The 20,171-nt window shown below is 57.1% G+C and overlaps 1 protein-coding gene across 4 annotated transcripts in view; it reads left to right on the forward strand.

Annotated features, from left to right (window-relative positions):
• The first annotated feature begins 12,025 nt into the window (after window positions 1-12,025).
• Window positions 12,026-20,171, forward strand: part of PTPRS (protein tyrosine phosphatase receptor type S) — a 60,283-nt gene continuing 52,137 nt past the window's right edge. For all 4 annotated transcript variants that reach the window (XM_054717480.1, XM_028159199.2, XM_054717481.1 and 1 more), the window contains exons 1-3: window positions 12,026-12,198; window positions 18,189-18,334; window positions 18,927-19,068. In XM_054717480.1, the coding sequence (XP_054573455.1) occupies window positions 12,108-12,198; window positions 18,189-18,334; window positions 18,927-19,068 (379 nt within the window). In that variant the 5' untranslated portion in view covers window positions 12,026-12,107. The remainder of the gene's footprint in view (window positions 12,199-18,188; window positions 18,335-18,926; window positions 19,069-20,171) is intronic.

Genomic DNA, 20,171 nt, shown 5'->3' on the forward strand with positions numbered 1-20,171 from the left:
GGCAGGCAGTAATGGGGACTAGACAAAGAAGGCACATGGAGACGGATGGACAAGTTCATAAGAAATGGAAGAGGGAGACTTGGGAGTAGTTATTTGCAGACCAGCAGTGTGTGCAGAGCAGATGAGGGGAGAAGAGTCGAGCTGGCCCCTGGGCTCCAGCCGGAGCCTCTGGAAGGATGGAGCTGCCATCAGCTGAGAGGGGAGAACATGGGGAGAGCAGGTGCATCTGGATCCAGCTGCACCTGAAGGCATCCTGGATTTCTCTGGAGGGAGAGGGCGGGAGCTGGGCCTGGGGAACCTGCCGGTGAAAAAGGCAGCTGAGGAGCTGGGACATGCCTGTCGTGGGCAGTGTGCCCACTGCGGTGCAGCTAGCAGGCAGAGATGGCGCCAGGACCGTGATGCGAGTGTGGGTGAAGTAGGCTCCTGGCTGGTTGGCACACGCTCACTGCCCCAGGTCATGGATACTGTGCTGGGAGAGGAAGCTGCCCAACCAGTTTCTCCCTCACTCTGGATCCCAAGAGTGTGGAGTTTGTCGGTTGCCTGTAAGTGAAACTTTGAGGGATTTTGGCTCCAAATGTGAGGACAATGGGGCAGATTGGGAGAGGGGTAGGAGTGTGTGTGGAGGGGGGGGTAGGGGGGTCCTACCGAGGTGTGTGTGGTTTTGCCTGAGGGCCCCACATCAGGGTGGGTGTCAAAGGCTGTAGGACATCCCAACAGAGATACTTATTGGTTGGAACTTTTGTGCAGGAAGCCACAGGCCACGGGTTCATATGTGGATGTCCCTCTCTGTGTTGTTTGTCATGTAGAACAAGTAGGAACTGGTTGAACTCCGTGGGTTGGACACAGATAAATAAATGGTCTTATAACGGTGATCTCCATTTTCAAAAGGAAGTACCAGCTTGCACACATAGGAGACTGGAAGGACACAGTTGGCCGCAGGACCTTTGCACTTGCTGTTTCTCCTGCCTGAAAGTCTGTTCCATAGGTGCTTGTATGTCTGATTTGCTGACTTCACCAGGTCCTCTGAGAAGTCCCCTGGGCCCCTCCAGGCGTCTAGAGCCTCCCTGTGCGTTTGTTGTTGTTGTTGGGATCTCTCAGCGCTGACCAGCATTTTGCTACTGACAGTGTTGGTTTCCCTAGGAGTGTCTGTCTTCCTCACTTGTCTTGAGGGCAGGGGAGCTGGCTCTGTCATGCCCACTGCTGTGTCCCCACTGGCTTGGCACACAGTAGGGACTCAGTACATGTTTGTGGAAAGAGTGAATGAAAATGACCACATGCTCACATTTTCTCTCCAGGAGAGGCGTGCAATGTGGGCAATTTTTATATTCTTCTTTATGCTGATTTTCTCTAAATTTTCTGCTGCGCGCGCCTATTTTATAATTAGAAGAAAAGTTATTTTGAAAAAAAAAAATTACCCCCCCAAATGCAGCTGCAGGGGCTGACGTGATCAGGCCCCATGCTTCTCCCCAAGGGCAGTTCCTCCTGGGTGTACATAGAGGACATAACCGAGCATTCGGGAGCTCCTGGGGTCAGCCCTCAAGAGCACCGGGAGGGCAAAGCAGTCAGGGAGGGCTTCCCTGAGGTGGCAGCTCTTAACCTTCATGCTGCTCAGGCCCAAAACCCTGGAGTTGTCCTTGCGTCCCTGCTTTAATTTATGCCCCACAACTAGTCCTTCAGAAAATTCTGGTGGCTCTGCCTTCTCAGTCTATCCAGAACGTGCCCACTCCTCCCCTGCTCCCTTCCTGTGCTTCCAGCTGATTCAGCCCCTCATTGCTGGCCTGAATATGTGCAGTCACCTCCCCTCTGGACCCCCCCTAACCTCCTACTGTATGTCTTTGCAATGGACAGAGGCCTCCTGTGAGCACTGAGTTAGGTCTGCTCCTCCTTTGTCCATATCCCTCCAGGGCTCCCCCGGGGGGGGGGGGAAGCCCAAGTCCTCCCTGGGGGCCCACAAGGCCCTGTATCCCTGCCCCTGTCCCCTCCCTGCCCTCACCTCCTCCCTCTATCCCCCCCCTCACTCACTCTGCTCCAGCCACACACGCCTCCTCCTCCCTGTTCCTCCACCAGCCACGCATGGTCCTGTCCCAGGACCTTTGCATGTGCTGTGCCCTCCCCTATCGCACTTCCTCCAAGCATCCTTACCTCTTTCACAGTCTCTCACTTCCTTCACATCTTTGGTGGAATGTCACTTCCTTACTCCCTGACCGTGTTTAAGACTGAAATCCCCCCTCCCCCAACTTTGTCCATCTTCATAGCACTTACTGCTCACTGAATCTTGGTGTATTTTATTTCTTCTCTTTCCCTTCCATTGCCCTCGCTAGAACATCAGCTCCATGAAGGCAGGGATCTTTGTCAGACTTAGTCACTGCTATGTCCCTAGTGCCTCAAACCAGTCACGGCTTATTACAGTAGGTGCTCAGAAGTTTTTGTTTTAAAAGGGTGGGTGAAAAAATAAAAATAAAAAAAGAAGGTGGGTGAAGATGCCTGCTTGTGACGAGGGTGCTGTGCCCGGTGGCCCCTGGGGAGAATAAGGTTGGAGCGGGTTCTCCTGGGCGAGGAGGGTCCTGGCTGTTCATGTGAAGGTTTGCTGAGAACCTGCTGTTCCACGCAGGCCTGGATGCTGGGGACCCAGTACAGGGTGTGTGCTCTGATCAAGACAGAGACCCTGCCCTGCCCTCGGCGGTCTGTCTGGTGGCAGAGGCAGGCCCGGGGCCAGGCAGTTAAAGAACGGGGTGATTAGAGCTGTGATGGGGACATTCAGGTTGCTGTGTGGATGGAGTCACCCCGCTGGGGTAGACCAGAGGCAGGCCTCATTCCTCGCCCAGATCTCTCCCACCCTTACCTCGAAGGTGGCTGTGTTCCCAGCCCATGTGGTCACTGCCATGCATGGAGGCAAGAGGTCATCTCCAAGGAGACATGGGCAGGAGGCCCAGAGAGGGCAGGACTGGCTGGGGAGGGCGTGGCAGGTCTTCAGCCACCATCCCCTGGGGCCTGGATGACCCAGAGACCTGCACTTCTGCCTCAGGCGCCCTGACATCTCGATTCATTGGGCGCCTGTTGTGGGCCTGGTTCTTAATAAAGCTGGGAAAACAGGTTCTTCCTTGAGGTCACATGGGCGAGCTTGGGTTCATTCCTGAGTGTGTATGAGCCCTGTGCCTGGGCCATCAGTCTGCAAATGCAAGCAAAGCGCCCACCATACTCCTGGTGGCATTTCCTGCGGGCCCACTGTGCACCCTGCCAAGCAGGAGGAGGTTACACTGCATGATTTCACATCCACGTTGACACAGAGCACCTCCTGTGTGCGCCATGGGGCGCTGAGGTGCCAAGTGTAGCACCTCATAAAGTACCTACTGTGTGCATTTCATAGTTGGGCTGTGGGGGGGGGGGAGGAGATATTGGAGTATCTTGTGTTTAGCAGCACCTACTATGTGTTCTGTATAGAGTCCACATCCAGACATTCACAGAGAACCTACTGTGCGCTCGGGGCTTTGGGAACTCCAGTGCAGGCCTTCCCAGTGCTGGGGGAGGTGGCATCATTCACTCCATTTTGCAGATGGGAGAACTGAGGCACAGGATGGGAAAGGGTCAGGTTACCCAGGAGAGGTGGGGAATGGACCCTCTAAGGCAGCCATAGCAGGGCATGGATAGGCCACCTTGGGAAGTGAATTGTCCCTGAACCCTTATCAGGGCCTCCTGAGCGCCCGCAGCTGCCTGCGTGTCACCATCACAGCCGTCCTTTGCCCCACTGTGCAGTGAGCTTATTGAGGGTGGGGCCGTCTCTGTCCAACACTGCTGTGTCCCTGGACGCTTTAAATTTGTAGCAACTTGTCCATTTCTCCTCCCCAACCCTCCGCCACTTCAGGCCTCCTGCAGCATTGTGGGTAAGGGCTCATGCTCTGGACCCAAACCTTGGTTTCAGTCCCTGCTCTTTTTGACCTTGGACAATTAATCTCTATTTCTCCGCTAACCCCTTTGGAAAATGAGGGTGATGTTGGGTGGGGTGAGCAGGCACAGCACTTAGTATACACCAGGAGCTCAATACCTGTTAGCTATCCTGAGCACTGATGGTGGAACCAGGCTTTTTCGCCCGGGGCCAGGGGTGGGAGCAGATGGGGAGCCAGCCCCCTGCGGGGGCCCTCGGCTCTCCTTTAGGGTCTCCGCCCCTCTCCAAACGCCTCTCCTAGCTCCCAGAACCCCAGGGGCCTCCCGCGTTCCCCGTCTCAGCCCTGGAGTTTTCAAACCCGCACGGGGGCAGCAGCACGGCCGGGATTGGCTGCCTGGGAGGGGCCGCCCCTCCCTCTCCCCCTCCTTCCCACCCACCCCTCCCTGTGGATCGGGTGTCTCCGGCCTGGCACGGTGGCCCCATCTGTTTCCAATCTGGGCCTGCGCTCTCCGCCCCTTCCTCAGGGTTGTGCCTAAGGTGGGGGGCCTCTGCCACCGTGTCCCCATTCATCCCCCCCAGACCCCAACCAGGGGGGCAGCCTCTTTGTGCCTGCACCCCTCCCCCACCCTCTGGGGCTTTCTGTGTATGTGGGGGCGCGGCCTCTGCCATCCAAATCAGACTGGGTGGGGCTCTTTCTGCCCCTTATCCGACCTCCAGTATTTGGGTGTGTTTGGGGAGCCCTCTGCTGTTTCGGGCTTCCAGTCCCTTCATCCGTTGCCATGGCCACGATCAGCACCTGGAAGGGGAGGGGGAGCAGGATAGGGGTTCCCTCTGTCATCAGGTTTCCAAAGGGGAGGGTGTCTCAGGGTGTTCTCTCATGCATGTGCATGTGGGGGTGCATAGTACCCTCTTGGCTTTCCGCACACAGGAACCCCTTGGAGGCTTCCAGGGCCCCCTGATGGGGCTCCCCCTCTGGTCCCCCGCCCCACTTCCGTCCGGAGCCCCACCCCCGGCCCCGCCCCCAGGCCGAGCTCTTAGGGCCGCGGCCTCTCCCTGCGCGCGCGGCGCTAGCGCTCAGAGTGGACGCCGCTCAGAGTGGACGCGGGGCCGGGAGACCGGCTGCAGCGGGGCACCCCGATCTCTGAGCCGAGCCGCGGGGTGAGTGCACCTGGGATTCTCTTCCACCTCTAGGGCCAGTCTGCGCTGGGCTTTGTTTCCCTCCCTGTCCCCCCCCTCTAGGCTCCCGGGAGGGGAGGGGGTACTCTCGCGTTCCTCACTCACCCCCTCCCGCACGGGCCTGGCCCAGCCAAGCCCCAGAGACAGCTCCAGCCCACACTGCCTGGTGCGCCCCCATTCAGGCCTGTCCCTCTCACTTTGGAAAACTCCTGACCGTTATGCTCCGCAGGGTCCCCTCCCCCGACTGGCCCCCAGCCCTTTCTCCTCCCCCACCTCCCGGGGGCGGAGCCAGGCTGGGCAGCCTTAGCTGCCAGCCCACGGCTGTTTGCTGGGGGGCTTCTGCATCCTTCCTCGGGGACCTGGACCTTGGAGGAGGCGGCTGGACCATGGGGGTGGGGTGGGGGGATATGTGACTGAGATCTCTGCTCGTAGTCACCCCTAAAACTCACGGAAAGTTTCTCCATCTGTCCCTGCGCCCTTCTGGCCTGTGGATCCCAGGTTGACACTGTGTCTTGTTGGGGCTTTAATAAACTGGGGGGTCAGGGCAAGCACATCAGCACCCACCTTCTCACCTCCCATTCCTGACCCCAAGCTCCATGCCTTTGTACCTCCCATTATCGGACGACCAAACCTATGCCTCAGCAATCCCTTTTATTGCCTGGGAATCCTGCTTCCCAAGGTTCTTCTTAGTCCTGGGCCACTCTTCAGAGGAACTTCCTGCAACTCTCCCTCCAGGGGCCCAACGCCCCCCCTCCCCCCCGCCATGTCCTGCCTGCCCCTCCTTGAGTCTCACTTCTACCCCTTAAGGCTCAAGTTGACAGAGCAGATGTAAGTTGCAGCTGGCGGCATGTTTGTGTTGGCCTCCCCTGCCTGCAGTGTCTCCCTCTTACCTCAGTTTCCACTTCTGCAATGGACGTGACCACAAGAATGATGTGGGTAAAGTGCCAGGTGGGGCCAGGCACGCAGTAGGCATCCAGTATATGCCGGGGCCTTGCCACGTTCTCAGGGTGGGGAGAAGGCTCCCATCCTGGAGGATGACAGGCCCATGACGGGAGCAGAGCTGTGAGGGAGGACACAGGGTCCTGGAGAAGCCCAGAGTGGGTCCTGATCCAGCCTGGGGCGTTCAGGAGGGCTTCCTGGAGGAGGTGACAGCTCAGCTGAGACCTGATGATAAGTGTGAAGGCTGAGGTTTGATGGGGGAGGAGGAAGGATGTGCTGGGGAAAGGAACAGCATACACAAATACCCCTGTGTGAACCAGAGGCCAGTGAGGAGGGCAGTGGGGCAAGCAAGGCACTGGGGTGCAACCTGATGGGGTCAGCAGTTCTGGATTTTAATGGACGGAGATGAGACCCAGGGGAGGTTTTAGAGCAGACACAGCCACTCCCAGCTGCAGGGGTGTGGGTCAGAGCGGAGCGGAGGAAGGGTCCCGGGGTGGGGGGACCTGTGGCTTCCGCTTCAAGGATGAGTTGACAGGTGGACCACTGGGGAAGGGTGTACCTGTTAGAGGGACTCAGTTAAGAAAGGCCCAGAGGCCGCAGGCAGACCACTGCATTCTGGGAACAGTGGTAACCTTTGGGAAGGTCCCAGAACGCTGAGCAGAGGAGCTGGGGAGCCCTGGAGGGTAGGGGTGCGCCAAGATCTTGGTATCTCAAGCTCCTCTCTGAAGACAGGGGACGTGCTGGTTAGGAGCGAGCCTGGCAGCCTGGGCCTTCGGGGAGTGCAGGCTCTGGGTTCGAATGAGAACCAGTCTCAGACTTCGAACCCCAGCCTAGCCCCTTCCATGCTGGGTGAGCCTTGGCAAGCAGCAGCCCCTCTCTGCGCTTCAGTGGCCTCATCTGTCAAACAGAAGGAAGCTCAAGGAGCAGGTCAGAGGGCTTGGCACACAGGGACATCTAGCTGGGGTACCGATTCCCCGCTCTGGGGCTGGCTCCCTGTCTGCTCGCCCTTCGGCTCCTATTCTTGGGACAGCCCCTAATGCAAATCCATAGTCAGTTCAAGGCAGCTCCCCCGCCCCAGTTTTGGGAGGGTGGTGGGGCCGGCCTAACCCTGAGCGTTTCCCAGGGGGGCGTGGAGGCCCACCCGTGACTCAGAGCTAGAGCTTGGACCCTGCTGGGCACTTTGGGGGCACAGTTAGCCAGCGAGGCCCAGCTCCTGCCCTTGGGGGACTTTGGGGCTTTGTCCTGAGGAAAGTCTCCGGCCCAGAAGGGAGGCGGTGGGGAGGGAGAAGTGTAGGGGGTGGGTGTGAGGGCGGAGAGGGGGTCCAGCACCAGGTGTCCTCGGCCCGCTGCTAGCATCCCCAGCCTTCCCTTCCCTGGCCCTAGGCCGTGGGAAGTCTCCTGAGGGTCAGAGTTGCGCTGGATGAACACTCAGGTGGGGCAGAGAGGCCCTGGGCATCCTCAGGCCCCAGGAGACCCCGCCTCGGAGGGTGGCATAGAGCCTGTGCATTTCGCAGTCCTGGGTCATAATCACCCCTTTATGCTCCGTGCTCTGCGTGGGTACGCAAGGCCGGCTCATGGATCGCGTGACCCACGCCCCGGCGCCTGGCTGGAATGGGCGCCCACTCGTCCCCCAGTAGCACTGTCTGGGGTCCCCCAGTGGCTGCCCAGCAGACTGTATGAGGCCATGAGAGGGTCGTTCCCTTTCCTGAGATCCCAGTGGCCAAGGAAGGACAGTCATGTGATTAAATGTGGGCTCTGGACCCAAGGTCCAGAGGACCCAGGACCCAGCTGGGGACCTGGGGGCACGTCGCTAGGGACTCCTCTGTGAGCCTCAGTTTCCTCATCTTTGAAAGGAGGGCATACCTCTTCCCCCCAAAACTGGCTGCTGGGAGCAAATGGTGGACAGCTCAGCACCTGGCACAGAGAGCTCTCAGCTGACAGCAGGGCAGGACCCTCCAGGTCCCGGGGCTGCTCCTTTCCTTCCTCTCCAGCCCTGGCCGAGCCTCATTTGCTGCCCGTTATTTCCTACAACTCCCACGGGAGGCTGTTCCCTTCTAAACAGCCACACCATCTTCCAGGAACAGGGGATTGTGGTATCCTGCAGCCCCAGTGTTCCTGCCTCGGTTTCCCTTTCTTGACAGTGGCAGGGCTGGTGTCCCAGGCTGCTTTCCTGAAGGAGGCGCAGGGAGACTTGGCTGGCTGCCAGCCTGGCCACGTCTCTTCCTGCCCAGAGCTGCCTAGGGCTCCTTGCTGTCCTGTGTTTCTGCCCTAATCTCTTCCCATCTCTCTCCTAGGCCTCTAGGTACTGCTTCTTGCTGTTTCTTGTTGGGTGACACCCACCCCCATTTCCATTCACCTTTTAGTTCTTAGCCAAGAAATAATATTAACACTAAATCTGGAGGCAGAGAGATCCAGGCAAGGGAACAGCCAGTGCAAAGGTCCTGGGGCAGGACCATACCTGCTTGTTGGAGAAATAGTGAGGAGGCCATTGTGGTTGGAGCAGGTGAGCGAGTCGGGAGAGGGCAGGGAGGGGCAGGGGCAGGTCCTGCAGGACCTTATGGGTTGAGGGAGGGGAGGACTTGGGCTTTTACCCCAAGGTAAAGGCCGTGGACAGAGGAGGGATGGGATGTGATCCCGGTGCTCACAGGGGTCCTTTGCCCTTGGGGTGAGGACAGACTATGGGGGGTGAGGGTGGGAGTGCATTGGCCCAGGTGGGTGATGATGGAGCTGGACCAGGAAGAGGCAAAAGTAACAGTGGGCATATTTGGGGTCGGTTTTGAAGGCAGAGCTGACAGGACTTTTTTATATTCTCCCCAGGTCCCTTGCAAATGGACCCACACTCGGGGACTCTTAGAAAGCAGGAAGGTCGTGGGCTTTGCGGGGTCTTAGCCTCTGTCATAGCAAGTTCCTCCAGAGTTTATGGGGGCTGAAGAGACACTGTCCCTTTCTCTCTCGTGAGTGGTGACTGACCCTCTCCTCTACGATTCTGTCCTGTGCTCCCACCCTCATTCCAACGTCATCATCCTAACACTGTGTCCTCTCCCTCCCCACACCGGACCCCAGCAGGCTGGGTTTGAGGGAGTCGGGAGCTCATGGCCCGGCCCGCCTGTACCTGGAGTAGCCCCATCCTGCCCGGACATCAAGAAGGCATGGGCCCAGCAAGGCCGGGGCTGCAGGAGCCAGGGGGTAACTGGGAGCTGCCTTGTTTAGAAGGCGCTGCTACCCCTGGCTCCCGTGGGCTGTGGAGAGTGGGGGAAGCAGCTGTAGCTCGGGCCTCCCCTACACCAGGCCTTTCATGCAGGTGGCCCCTCCCTCGCCAGCTGGTTTCCTAGGTGAGGAGACTGAGGCTGGAGTAGGGGTGTCACTCCCCTGGGGGCCCATGGTAGGCTGGGCAGCCCTGGATTTGAGCCCCTCCGGGCTGCAGGCTTGCTGTGCTGCCTTGGTTTCCCCAGAGGCTTGCTGAGGGCCCACCCAGCTAACCAAAGTGGTCTGGGCCGGAGCCCTCTTCCCCAGATGTGGTCAAGCAGATGTGCATCTGTGGGTGGGGCCAGCTGCTGTGGTCGCCCTGGCCTCAGCCGGGCCTCCACCTTCCTCATCGGCCACTTTTACTCTTAAAGGCCCCATGGCCGGGGTACAGCGTGAGGGGCTGTGCTCGAGTTCCAGTTTCCCCAGCTGGTTGTGTCTGAGTGTGCATTGTAGTCTGTGTACATGCCCGTCTGCACGTATGTGCGGATGAGGGGATCTGGCTTTGTATGTCTGGATGATTGTCTGGCTGGGTGGAAGTGTGGTGTGCTGTGTGGCCTGTCTCTGTAGCCTGACGGTGTGCACGCATCTCAGTCTGGGGTCCGTGTGTTAAGTTTACCTTCCTGTGCACCGCAGATCTCTGACCTGATTCCGTACTTATACTTCGCTGCAGCCCAGCCATATACCTGTATTGCCTGCCTGACTGTGGCCCTGTGTGTCTCTTGTCTGGCTGTGTCTCCGATCTGACTGTGCTAGTGGTCTGACGGTGTATGTGTGTTGTCTGCCCCACCGTGACCCTACGTGCGTATTTTCTCTGACTGTGTTTGTCGGAGGTCTGATTTTGTACCTGTCTGTGTTTGTGGTCTGACTGTGTGCGAGTTTTATTTGCCTGCCTGTGACCCGGTGTGAGTTTCTTGTCTGCTGTGTGTCTGTGGCCTCTGTGTGGACCTGTGCATCTCTGATCTGCCTGTGCCGGTGGCCTGGCCATGTACGCGTATTCCCTGCCCCACTGTGATGCTGTGTGTGTATTGTATCTGACTGTGAGTGTCTGACATCTAATTTTGTGCCTGCCTGTGTTCGTGGTCTGACTATGCGCACATTTTATTTGCCTGACTTTGCGTGTGGCCCCATCTCTGTTGCCTGACTGTGCATACATCTGTGGCTGTTTCTGGTCTCCCTGTCGGTCTGTGGTCCGACTGAGTGCCTGTCTATGGTTTGACCGGGCAGATTCCTTCTTTGAGTCTGTTCTGACTCAAAGCTTGAGGCGCCCCCCTACCTCCACCCAACCCCCCAACCCCCAATCCCAGCTTCCTCACCCTCTACCCTGGGTCATGACCTGCCACCACCCAGTCTCCCCTGGGGCCGCTCCATGGCTGGGCGAGGTGACCGCAGCAGGGTATTTTGGGAGCCAGATGATAGGGGCTGCCCCATCATTATGTGGCACTCGACCCTGTGGCCATGGCCCAGACACACCCAGAGTACGGCCTGGGGTGGGTGCAGGGTTGCCCTGGCCAAAGGGCCTTATCCTTGGGTCTCTCCCTGCCCCCCCCAACCCCCTGTCCCGACTCTGGCCAAAGTGGAGACTGGGGAGGGGGCCAGCCGGGGTTCTGCTCTTGCAACAAGGGACCCTTCTGCCTTTAGAAGAGTTTAGATTCTTGTGGGAGAAACAGAATCTGAGTGATTAACATTCCATTTAATTTACAAACTAGGGTATATGTTGTGGAGGATGATCTTAGTCATTTCTGAGGCCGTGGGATGTGGAATGGGGTGGGGGGCTGACCTTGGAGGGGCAAGGAGGGTTCCAGAGGAAGTGACAACTGAGCTGAGACTTGTCATGTGTTGGGAGGGAGGGGACAGCATTTCTGGCAGAGGGCACAGCAGGGCAGAGGCTTGTCGGGGAGACAGCTCAGGCTGGGTGGCTGTCAGCAGGGGCGGCTTCCTCCGGAGGCGGCGGGAGCCACAGCAGGTGTGAAAGCGGGGCAGGACCAACAGGTGTGTGCTGGGGGATCTGACTGGCGGCCGAACGGGCCGGGTTGTGGGACAGTCGGCAGTGTTAGCCGGAACCTCATCCTTCCGGAGTTCCAGGCTATGTGGGGGAGAAATTGGGTGTTCAGAGCAAATGCTAGAGCTGGTGTTCAATTCTGGTTTGGGGCTTGGCAGGAGTCAGGGCTTCTGTCCGGATTTGGGGTTCAGTCTGGTATTGGGACTCCGCTGGGTGTGGGGGCTATTGCGGTTTGGGCTGCTATAACAACACCAGAGACCGGGTGGCTTATAAACAACAGACATTTATTTCTCACCGTTCTGGGAGCTGGAAGTGCCAAGTCAAGGTGCCGGCAGGTCTGGTGTCTGGTGAGAGTCCAGTTCCTGGTTCATAGACATTGGCTTCTTGCTGTGTCCTCACAGAGTGGAAGGGGTGAGGGAGCTCTCTGGGGCCTCTGGCATCAGGGCACTAATCCCATTCAGGTGGGCTCCACCCTCATGACCTAATCTTCACCCAAAGGCCCTGCCTCCTAATACCATCACATTGCGGGTTAGGATTCCAACATGCCTTTGGGGCAGGGACACAAACATTCCTCTGTAGTTGGGGCTCAGCACTTTCTCTCCACCCGTCACCACCCTTTGACCCTCCCCCATTGTCCTGTAATCCTGTCTTCCCCATCCTGTGACCCTTCCGCTGCCCCCTTCCTCCTGCTGCCTCCTCCAGGAAGGCCTCCCAGATTCCCCTGCTCCCCTCTCACGGCCCCTCCCTTGTCTCTGCAGACGCTGCCTCATCTGACGATTGGCTCGGCTCGAGTCCTCTCTGCGAGGGACGGGGGCCATCCCCCCCTCCAGGGTGGAGGTTGGAGGTTGCAGGTCACTGCCAAGCATGGCGCCTGCCTGGGGCCCTGGTGTGGCGTCTGTGATTGGTACCGTGGGACTCCTTGCGGTCTTGCTGGTCGGAGGCTGCGCAGCAGAAGGTAAGAGCCTGGCGCAGGGTGTGCGGGTGTTTGGGTACGCATTTATGGGTGCCTGTGGGAACACTGGTCCTCCCCGGGGCTCCTGGTTTTGCCAAGTGGAGCCTCTGTGCTCCATGAATGTTACTGAGTAAAATGGCTACTATGCACCGAGTCCTGAGAGATTCAGAGGTAAATAATAACGATGGTATTATTAAAGCAATAACAGTAACGATGATAATGTCTGCTTCCCCAGCATCAACTCTGCACCAAGCCCAGAGCTAAATACAGACTTACCTGCTTCATCTCCCTCCAGCCTCTCAAAACCCAGCATGCTAATTCTGTTACCTTCCATATTTTCCAATGAGGGAAACCGAAGGCTCAGAGTAGGCAGGGACTTAATTGAAGTCCCTCACTCCTGAGTGAGCCAAAGAGTTACCTTCCCTTGCTGCAGGTAGAAACACCAGCACCCAGGTGGCAGACACACAGGCCTCCAAACCTTTCCAGGCAGAGACAGGGGAGGCTTCTTAGGAAAGAGAGGGCATTGGAAGTGGGGCTTTGTGGGTTTGTAGGAGTTCGCTGGTGGAAAGGGCATTCCTGGTGAAGGTGTTAACACATGAAGGTGAGGAAAGAGGTAGGTGCAGTTTGGAGATGGGCAAGGCTATGTTTCTGGCAGTAACATGAATAAGATGAGAGTCAGTTGTGGGCCCAGCACCAAGATCAGACCCACTATGAAGCGTCTAGAGGAGGCATCACTCAGACCCACGGGGACACAGTGTCAGGCCAGAAGGGAAAGAAACGGATCTTTGATCAAGCTGGTTTTGCTGAAGACCTGCTGTGTGACCTTGGGCTGGTGACTCAGCTGCCATTTCCTCCTTGATTTAATGAGGCTCATAACATTATCCCTGTCCCAGCATTCTTGTGACAAAGACACATGATAAGCCCCTGTATGCTGCCTGGCACATAGTAGGCCCACAATCCCACGTTGCCACAAGCATAGTAGTTACTGCTGCTAGGTAAGAACACCGGAGACACACACAGCTGTCGCGTCCGTTGGTGCTTTTTCTCGTCTTCACATTGTTTTTTAGTAAGTGCCTAACACATCAGATCAACCACCATAATCTGATGAGATGAATGCTGTCATCACCATCCCGGTTGTACAGATGGGGAAACTGAGGCACAGCCAGGTTACAGTACAGCCAAGAAGTGGCCGTGCTCAGATTTGAACCTGGGCTGCCTGGCCCCAGAGGCTGGGTTCCCCACCTTGGTATGAAACTGCCTCCAGTCCAAAGTCCGGGCGTGGCTGGGCTGTGAGGTGTCCAGTCCCCGCCAGGGCAGGGCCTGCGCCTTCCTGGGCCCTATTCCCTGCAGTGGGAATGGCCTCTGTTATCAGGGCACTAATTCCATTCAGGAGGGCTCCATCCTCATGACCTAATCATCACCCAACGGCCCTAAGAATTTTTAGTTTTTCATTCATTATTTAACAGGGTTTCTCCCTGTGGGCACTGCTGACACGGAGGCCTGGTCATTCTTTGGGGGGGGGGGGCTGTCCTGGCCACTGTGGGGAGTTGAGCAGCATTCCTGGCCCCACCCACTCCATGTCAGGAGCACCCCCAATGTGACAACTACAGATGTCTGCAGACAAAAGTGTCCCCTCCCCCCAGTTGAGAACCACTGATTTAACTACACTGGTTGAATAAATACGTATTTACTGCTCGCCATTTTGCTCCACTGATAATTGCCAGCCTTGGCCTTGGTGGAGCTGAGCTCATCCCCTTTTCAGGTGGGGAAACTGAGGCCACAAAGGGGCCATTGTGTTGAGGGATGGAGATCACAGACTTCTAGTCCTGGGCTCGAATCCTGGCTCGATCATGTGACATGGGAGGGACTGTGTTCTCATTCACATAAGCACCTACCCTGTGTCAGGCACCGGGTTAGACACAGAAGACAAAGCAAACATCTCACTCCCTTTGGGAGCAGCTAATCGGGGGAGGGAGAGAGGATGGTGGACAATGCCCAGGAGCAAGATAAGCAGGGAGATGAGGGCATGGGGGAGGGCCAGGGGGAGGCCACAGTGAGTAGGTGTCATCTGTGCAGAGGCTTAAAGGAGCTGAGGAGTGCAGCCTCACAGGTGTCTGGGGAAGTGCCCCAAGCAGAGGGAATAGCATGTGCAAAGGCCTGAGGCAGGACCCGGCCTGGTTTGTTGGAGAAACAGCCAGGAGGTCTGTGTGGCTGGAGCCGAGAGAGGAAGTGAGAGGGGGAGAGGAGGGAGAGGTTGTGCCAAGCTGTGTGGGCTTGGGGAGGACTGGGCTTTATCTCTAGGGAGGTGGAAGCCCTGGAGGGCTGTGGGTAGAGGAGGGGCCGCATCTGACTCACTGACACCCTCTGGTGGCTCCTGTGGGGAGGACAGACCATTGTGAGCAACCTTAGGAGCTGAGGGACCAGGTGGGCGATGATGGGTGTGACCCAGGATGTCAGCACCTGGCATGTAGCAGGACCTGGCTCAGTGGGTGTTCCCTTTGTGAGCCCTTAGTTATGATTACTGGATGACTTTAGGTGTTGGTAGTGGGCTAGATTCAAACCCAGGTCTCCATCTTCAGGGCTGGGACATCTCGACCCCAGTAGGTGGGCCTGTTTAGCAGGAGCCCTGCCATCTGGGGCCCTGCAGGGGGGGTGACGGGCACCAAGATTGGCACTGCCAGCTTCAGGGATTGGCCGACGTCCTCAGGGAGAGATTTGAGGTGGGGCTGTCAGGCTGCACAGAGCCTGGGGCGGGGGGGGGCGGGGCAGCCAGCGCCAGGAGGAGTGGTTTCTGCTGTGGAAATGGCTCCTGGTCCGGTGGGACCTTCCCAGGATGCTGTGGGCCGGCCCAGGCCGAGTTGAAGAGGACAGTGGGTGGGTCTCTGGATCTGGCACCAGTTTCTTCTCTGCAGAATCTGAAGTGGAAAAACAGAAATCGGGCCTTTCCCAGCCTCCGCGCTGTTGGCATCACCACTCGGAACCTCAGTCTCTTCATCTAAGAAACGGGGCCTCTGGAGTGCTCTCAGTAACAATGACCCCAAGTCCCATTTATCAAGCCTGCTGTTTGCAGGGCTTGGGAGCCAGATAGGGCCGGGTTGGAATCCAATCTCTTTGCCCATCACGAGCTGGGTGACCCCAGGCAGGTCACTCACCCTTTCTGAGCCTCAGTTTTGCCCATCTGTGAGATGGGTAGTAGAATAGTGCTGAGCCCCACCAGGTCTAGCACAAAATGAGCGCTTGCTGGCACAAACTGCGGCTGTACTCAGTGCATATTTCTTGTGTCCCGGGCTCCTTTGCCAAGAAGAGGAGGGGCGAGATTGAGAGAATCCGAGCATCCACAAGGAATTTTCTAGTGGTGGGTGCAGTGGGTAGAGAGCTCTCCTGGGCCGGCTGGGATCTTGGAGCCACCGGGAGAGGCCGAGAAGGCCACTGTGGCAGGGAGGGGGAGCCCAGGAGCGAGTAGGCAGCTTCACCGGGCCTGGTGTTAATGGGCTTCAAAGAGACCCATTTTCTCAGGGGTCACTGGACACAGAGAGGAGGTATGATGGGGTCCCGGAGAGTGGGCTGCCCGTACCCACCCTGCCCTGTGGCACAGAGCCGGGTATTTCAGCCCCGTGGGATCAGGGCTGTGATGGGGACATCCAGGCCGTGGTGGGGACAGAGGGGTTCTTGACCCGGCCTGCTGTAATCTGAGAAGGCTCCCGGGGTAGGTGCTGGCCCAGTTGAGGTTGGAGCTGCCAGATGAAGGGAGGAGAGGGGGAAGGGACTCCAGGGGGTGGGAGAGCAGTGCTCCCCCTGTGTCTCCTTCCCCGGGTTGGTGGGTGTAGGGGGGTGTCCCCAGCTCTGATAAACAGCTGTGCCTCCCGCAGCTGCTCTGCCCTTCCGTCCAGCGGCTCTGAGGGAGGATTTTCCCAGAAGTAAGATTCCTGACCTGGCCGCAGTGATTTTCCCCGTGACCTTGGCTGGGGACCCATATGGCCCCCGTCGCCATTCCTGAGGCTCAGAGGAGGGGCAGCCAGCAGCCAGAGCCAGGGAGGCGGGCCCAGCCCAGGGCTCAGTGTGGAGCAAAACATCGAAGTCAGGGGCAAGGCCTGGAGGTGATAGGAGCATCAGATGTCTTGGGGACAGAGAGGCCCCGGTTCAAATCCAGGGGCTCTCATTTCTGAGCTGTGTGACCCTGTGCAAGGGTGTGGACCTTTCTGAGTCGGTATCGTCCCATCTGTACAGTGGGATTACCAGTCACTGCCTCAGAGGGACACACAGGAGGTGAATGAGGCCACACTTGCCACGTGCGGTGGGTCTGCCCGTTTTCCAGAGAGATGGCCAGTGTAGACACCTGTCACACCGAAGGGACAGAGCCTTGAGTGAGGGAGGTGAGGCAGTCAGGTCACTGACGGGCACTCTGCTTTGTTCGAGCCTCGCCTGAGCCGTGACTGGGATAAACGGCACCCGGACGTGGAACCTGACGCTTCCTTGAGCTTTTTGGTGCTTCCGAGCAGCTAGACGTTTCCGGCGGAAACCGGCGGCCCTCGGCCCTCTCGGCTGATTTTGAGGGCTCAGAGGCCCAGTGCTGCTGCAGTTGGAGTTGTTCAGCCCCTTTCTGCCTCTCCTCAGACCCCAAACTTTTACTTAATAGTTTTCTTTAATTAGCTTACCTTTTTATTCAACCCTTTAAAACTTTTAAAATTTATCTTTAAATAGTTCTAAGTCTAAAAAAGGTACCTCCTTCCTCCTGTGGTTTTTGTCCCTGGAGGTCGCCACTGTTTCTAAATTCTCTCTCTCTTCTCTCTCCCTCTCTCTCTTTTTCCCCTTTTCATTTTTCTTCTCACACAAACAATAGCATTCACTGCACTTTTTTAGCCCTTTTTTTTCTCGTTTCATGATGTGTCTTGCTGTTTTTCCCCTAATAGTTCATTTGAAAAGCATCCTTGTTTCTTTTTTGCAGCTGCATAGTATTCCACTTCATGCTGAGCCCAGTATTCATTTCATCACTCCCCTTTGGTTGGATGGATAGATTATTCCCCTCAGGACCTTGTACGTGCAGTCCTTGAGTCTGCTGGTAAAGATCTCAGAAGTAACTGAATTCATTTTATGAGGTACCTTGTAGTTGGACTGTGAATGGGAATTCAGTATCCCTTTGGGCAATTCAGAGGTTACTGTGAAAAGTCAATAAAAAGGAAACAATGTTATTAAACTCTGGCTGGAAACTGCAGCCTGTCCTGGGTACAGAGTTGAGGCTTCTAAGGATGCTAAAGACGTCGTGGTCCCCACGTGACATTTTCGTGGAGGGACTGTGTCCGATCATCGTGAGGGGCAAACCTTGTGGGCACAGGAGCCAGCCTGGTTCACACCCCTCCTCAGCTGCTGGCTGGCTGCGTGGTCTGAAGCGAGTGTCTTGTCTGGTCAGTGCCTCGGTTTTCTCATGTGTGAATTATGATGGCCTTGCCCCTCAGCACTGTCAGGAGGATTAGGTGGCACTCATCTTAGATGTTACTAACCTGCTTGGTGCCTCAGTTTCCCCACATGTCTCACTAGGGGATTAGACCCAGTTATCTCCTGCCAAGTCTTTTCCAGACAAAAGACCCTTCAGGGTTTGGCTAGTCACCACTGGGGGGGCTCCAGGTGCTGAATTTGGGGGCCTCAGAATCTCAGGGGTCTCCCCTTCGACCCTCCCCTGTGGCACTGAGCGGGTAAGCCCACATGAGGCTGTGTCCACATACAAGTGTGTGTGTGGTGTTGATCCAGGTGGTGGTTGGTGAGGCTGGGCTGTGCAGACCCCGGGGTACCCACAGGTACCTTGGTGAGGGGGAGCGGGGGGCAATCAGTGGCAGCGTTTCTTCATCTTCCTCCTCTCTCCAGCCTTCCTGTTGAGCTCATGTGGTAACTCCATGGCCAGGCAGGGGGGCTGAGGGGGCATGTTTGCATGGCCCCATGAGGTCCCGGCCGCTTACCTGGGCCCACTGGAGCCCCTCTTCTTCCTGCTCTCTCCCCAGAGCCCCCCAGGTTCATCAAAGAGCCCAAAGACCAGATCGGCGTGTCGGGAGGTGTGGCCTCCTTTGTGTGTCAGGCCACGGGTGACCCCAAGCCACGGGTGACCTGGAACAAGAAGGGGAAAAAAGTCAACTCGCAGCGCTTTGAGGTGAGTTGGGGGTGTGGGGAGGTAGCCTGGGGCCGGTGCCCCAGATCGGGCCATAGCGGCTCCGTCGTGGCAGATGTCACAGAGATGTTCCCCAGACGTAACGTGGGCAGCCAGGGCCGGGCAAGCCTGGCTGGGCACCCTCTCCAGCGGGACCCTTCTCCCCCTCGCTCCCCGCCATGTGGCCCCACCCGCCTGCTCTGTAAGGGCCCTGCCAGGCTGGCTTGCTCTGCCACCTTCATGCTGTGTGGCCTCGAGCAGGGCCTTGCCCTCTCTGAGCCTTATCTGACACACAGACTCACATCCAACACCACTGCTCACAGGAAGGAATCTGGACACATGCACATGATTAGACATGCATGTTTCCACATCCAACACACCTTCACATGCCAGTCACACATGCTTAATGTGCATGGCACACACCCATGTACACTTAACACTCTTTCCTTGTACATACCCAGGCCCAGTTTTCTGCCTTTAGTGTATACACGTAGGACATCCTCACACAGGTGTGTACAGCCCCAGCTCCTCTCCCTGGACCCCTGGACCCCTGGGACCCCAGCCTGCCCTGACCTTTCTTCCCTGCCCACGGCAGACGATCGAGTTTGACGGGAGTGCGGGGGCCGTGCTGAGGATCCAGCCGCTGCGGACGCCTCGGGATGAGAACGTGTATGAGTGCGTGGCCCAGAACTCCGTTGGGGAGATCACGGTCCATGCCAAGCTCACTGTCCTCCGAGGTACTGGGTTCCCCCGTGTCGGCGGGGAGGCACGGGCCCTAGGCTTTGGGGACAAACACCAAAAGCATCTGTGAAGGTCTTGCTTTGGCTTTTCTCTTTGGGAGACCTTGCTCTCTCTTCTCTAGCCCCTAATACCACCGAGCCCAGAGCCTACTGATAGGATTTAGTAAGCATTTGCAGCAAAGAGGCGTCTTCAGAGACTAGAGCCATCCTCCTTTTTTATCTCAGTCACGCTCTTCTGATTACAAGGGGCTGACTGAACCCAAACTGGTTCAAGTAAGAGAAAGAATTCATTGGTTCATGTAATTAAAATGTGTGCGTCCAGCTTCAGGTTCAGCTGGATCCAGGAGCTCATACAAGTGTTCTCAGAGCTCACTCTCTGCCTCAGGGCTTATTTTCTTCTACACGTATCCTCAGATGCCTCAGTAACTCCAGGCTTCCAAGCCCCCACCCAAAAGGGAGGGCCAAATAGCCCAGGACTGGTGCACTCTGGCCCAGCTTGCCCATGCCTGAGCCAGTGACTATGGCTGGAGGGACAGAGGACTCCGAATGGCAGAGCTCTCCCTGGAGTCGAGGGTGTGTCAGTCCCTTAGACAGGCAGAAACAGCTGCCCCCCGCCCCCCCACTTCCTCATACATTCACACGAATCCTTTGGTAACACTCCTTCAGGAGACCATTTGCTGGTCTTTCAGGTGGGCTGGGGTGGGGCACAAGAAAATTGCTTCCTCATTATAAACCAGCAGCATTCAGACAGCCTTGCCACAAGTCCCTGCCCAGCTGTTCTCTACTGCCTTCTCTATTGCAAGGTGGTTTTAGCCCGGGGGGCCTGCAACCTGAGTTCAAATCCTGGCACTGCCACTCTGAAGCTGTGTGGCCTTGCCTAAGTTAATGAACCTCTCTGGGCTGCAGTTTCCTCATCTCCAGAGTGGGATAATAATGATGCTCAGCACAAGGGATGGTTTCATGGATCAGATGAGTGGTCCTTACAAGTGAGAGGCTCATGCATTGCTACGCAGGGAATGAACACTCGATCGAGTCTGTCTGCCTGATATTATTATTGTTGTCATTGTTGTTATTCTCGTTTGAACAAGCCAGCTTGGCCA

The sequence above is a fragment of the Eptesicus fuscus genome, chromosome 6 (assembly GCF_027574615.1).
Source record: "Eptesicus fuscus isolate TK198812 chromosome 6, DD_ASM_mEF_20220401, whole genome shotgun sequence".
Classification (NCBI taxonomy): Eukaryota; Metazoa; Chordata; class Mammalia; order Chiroptera; family Vespertilionidae; genus Eptesicus; species Eptesicus fuscus.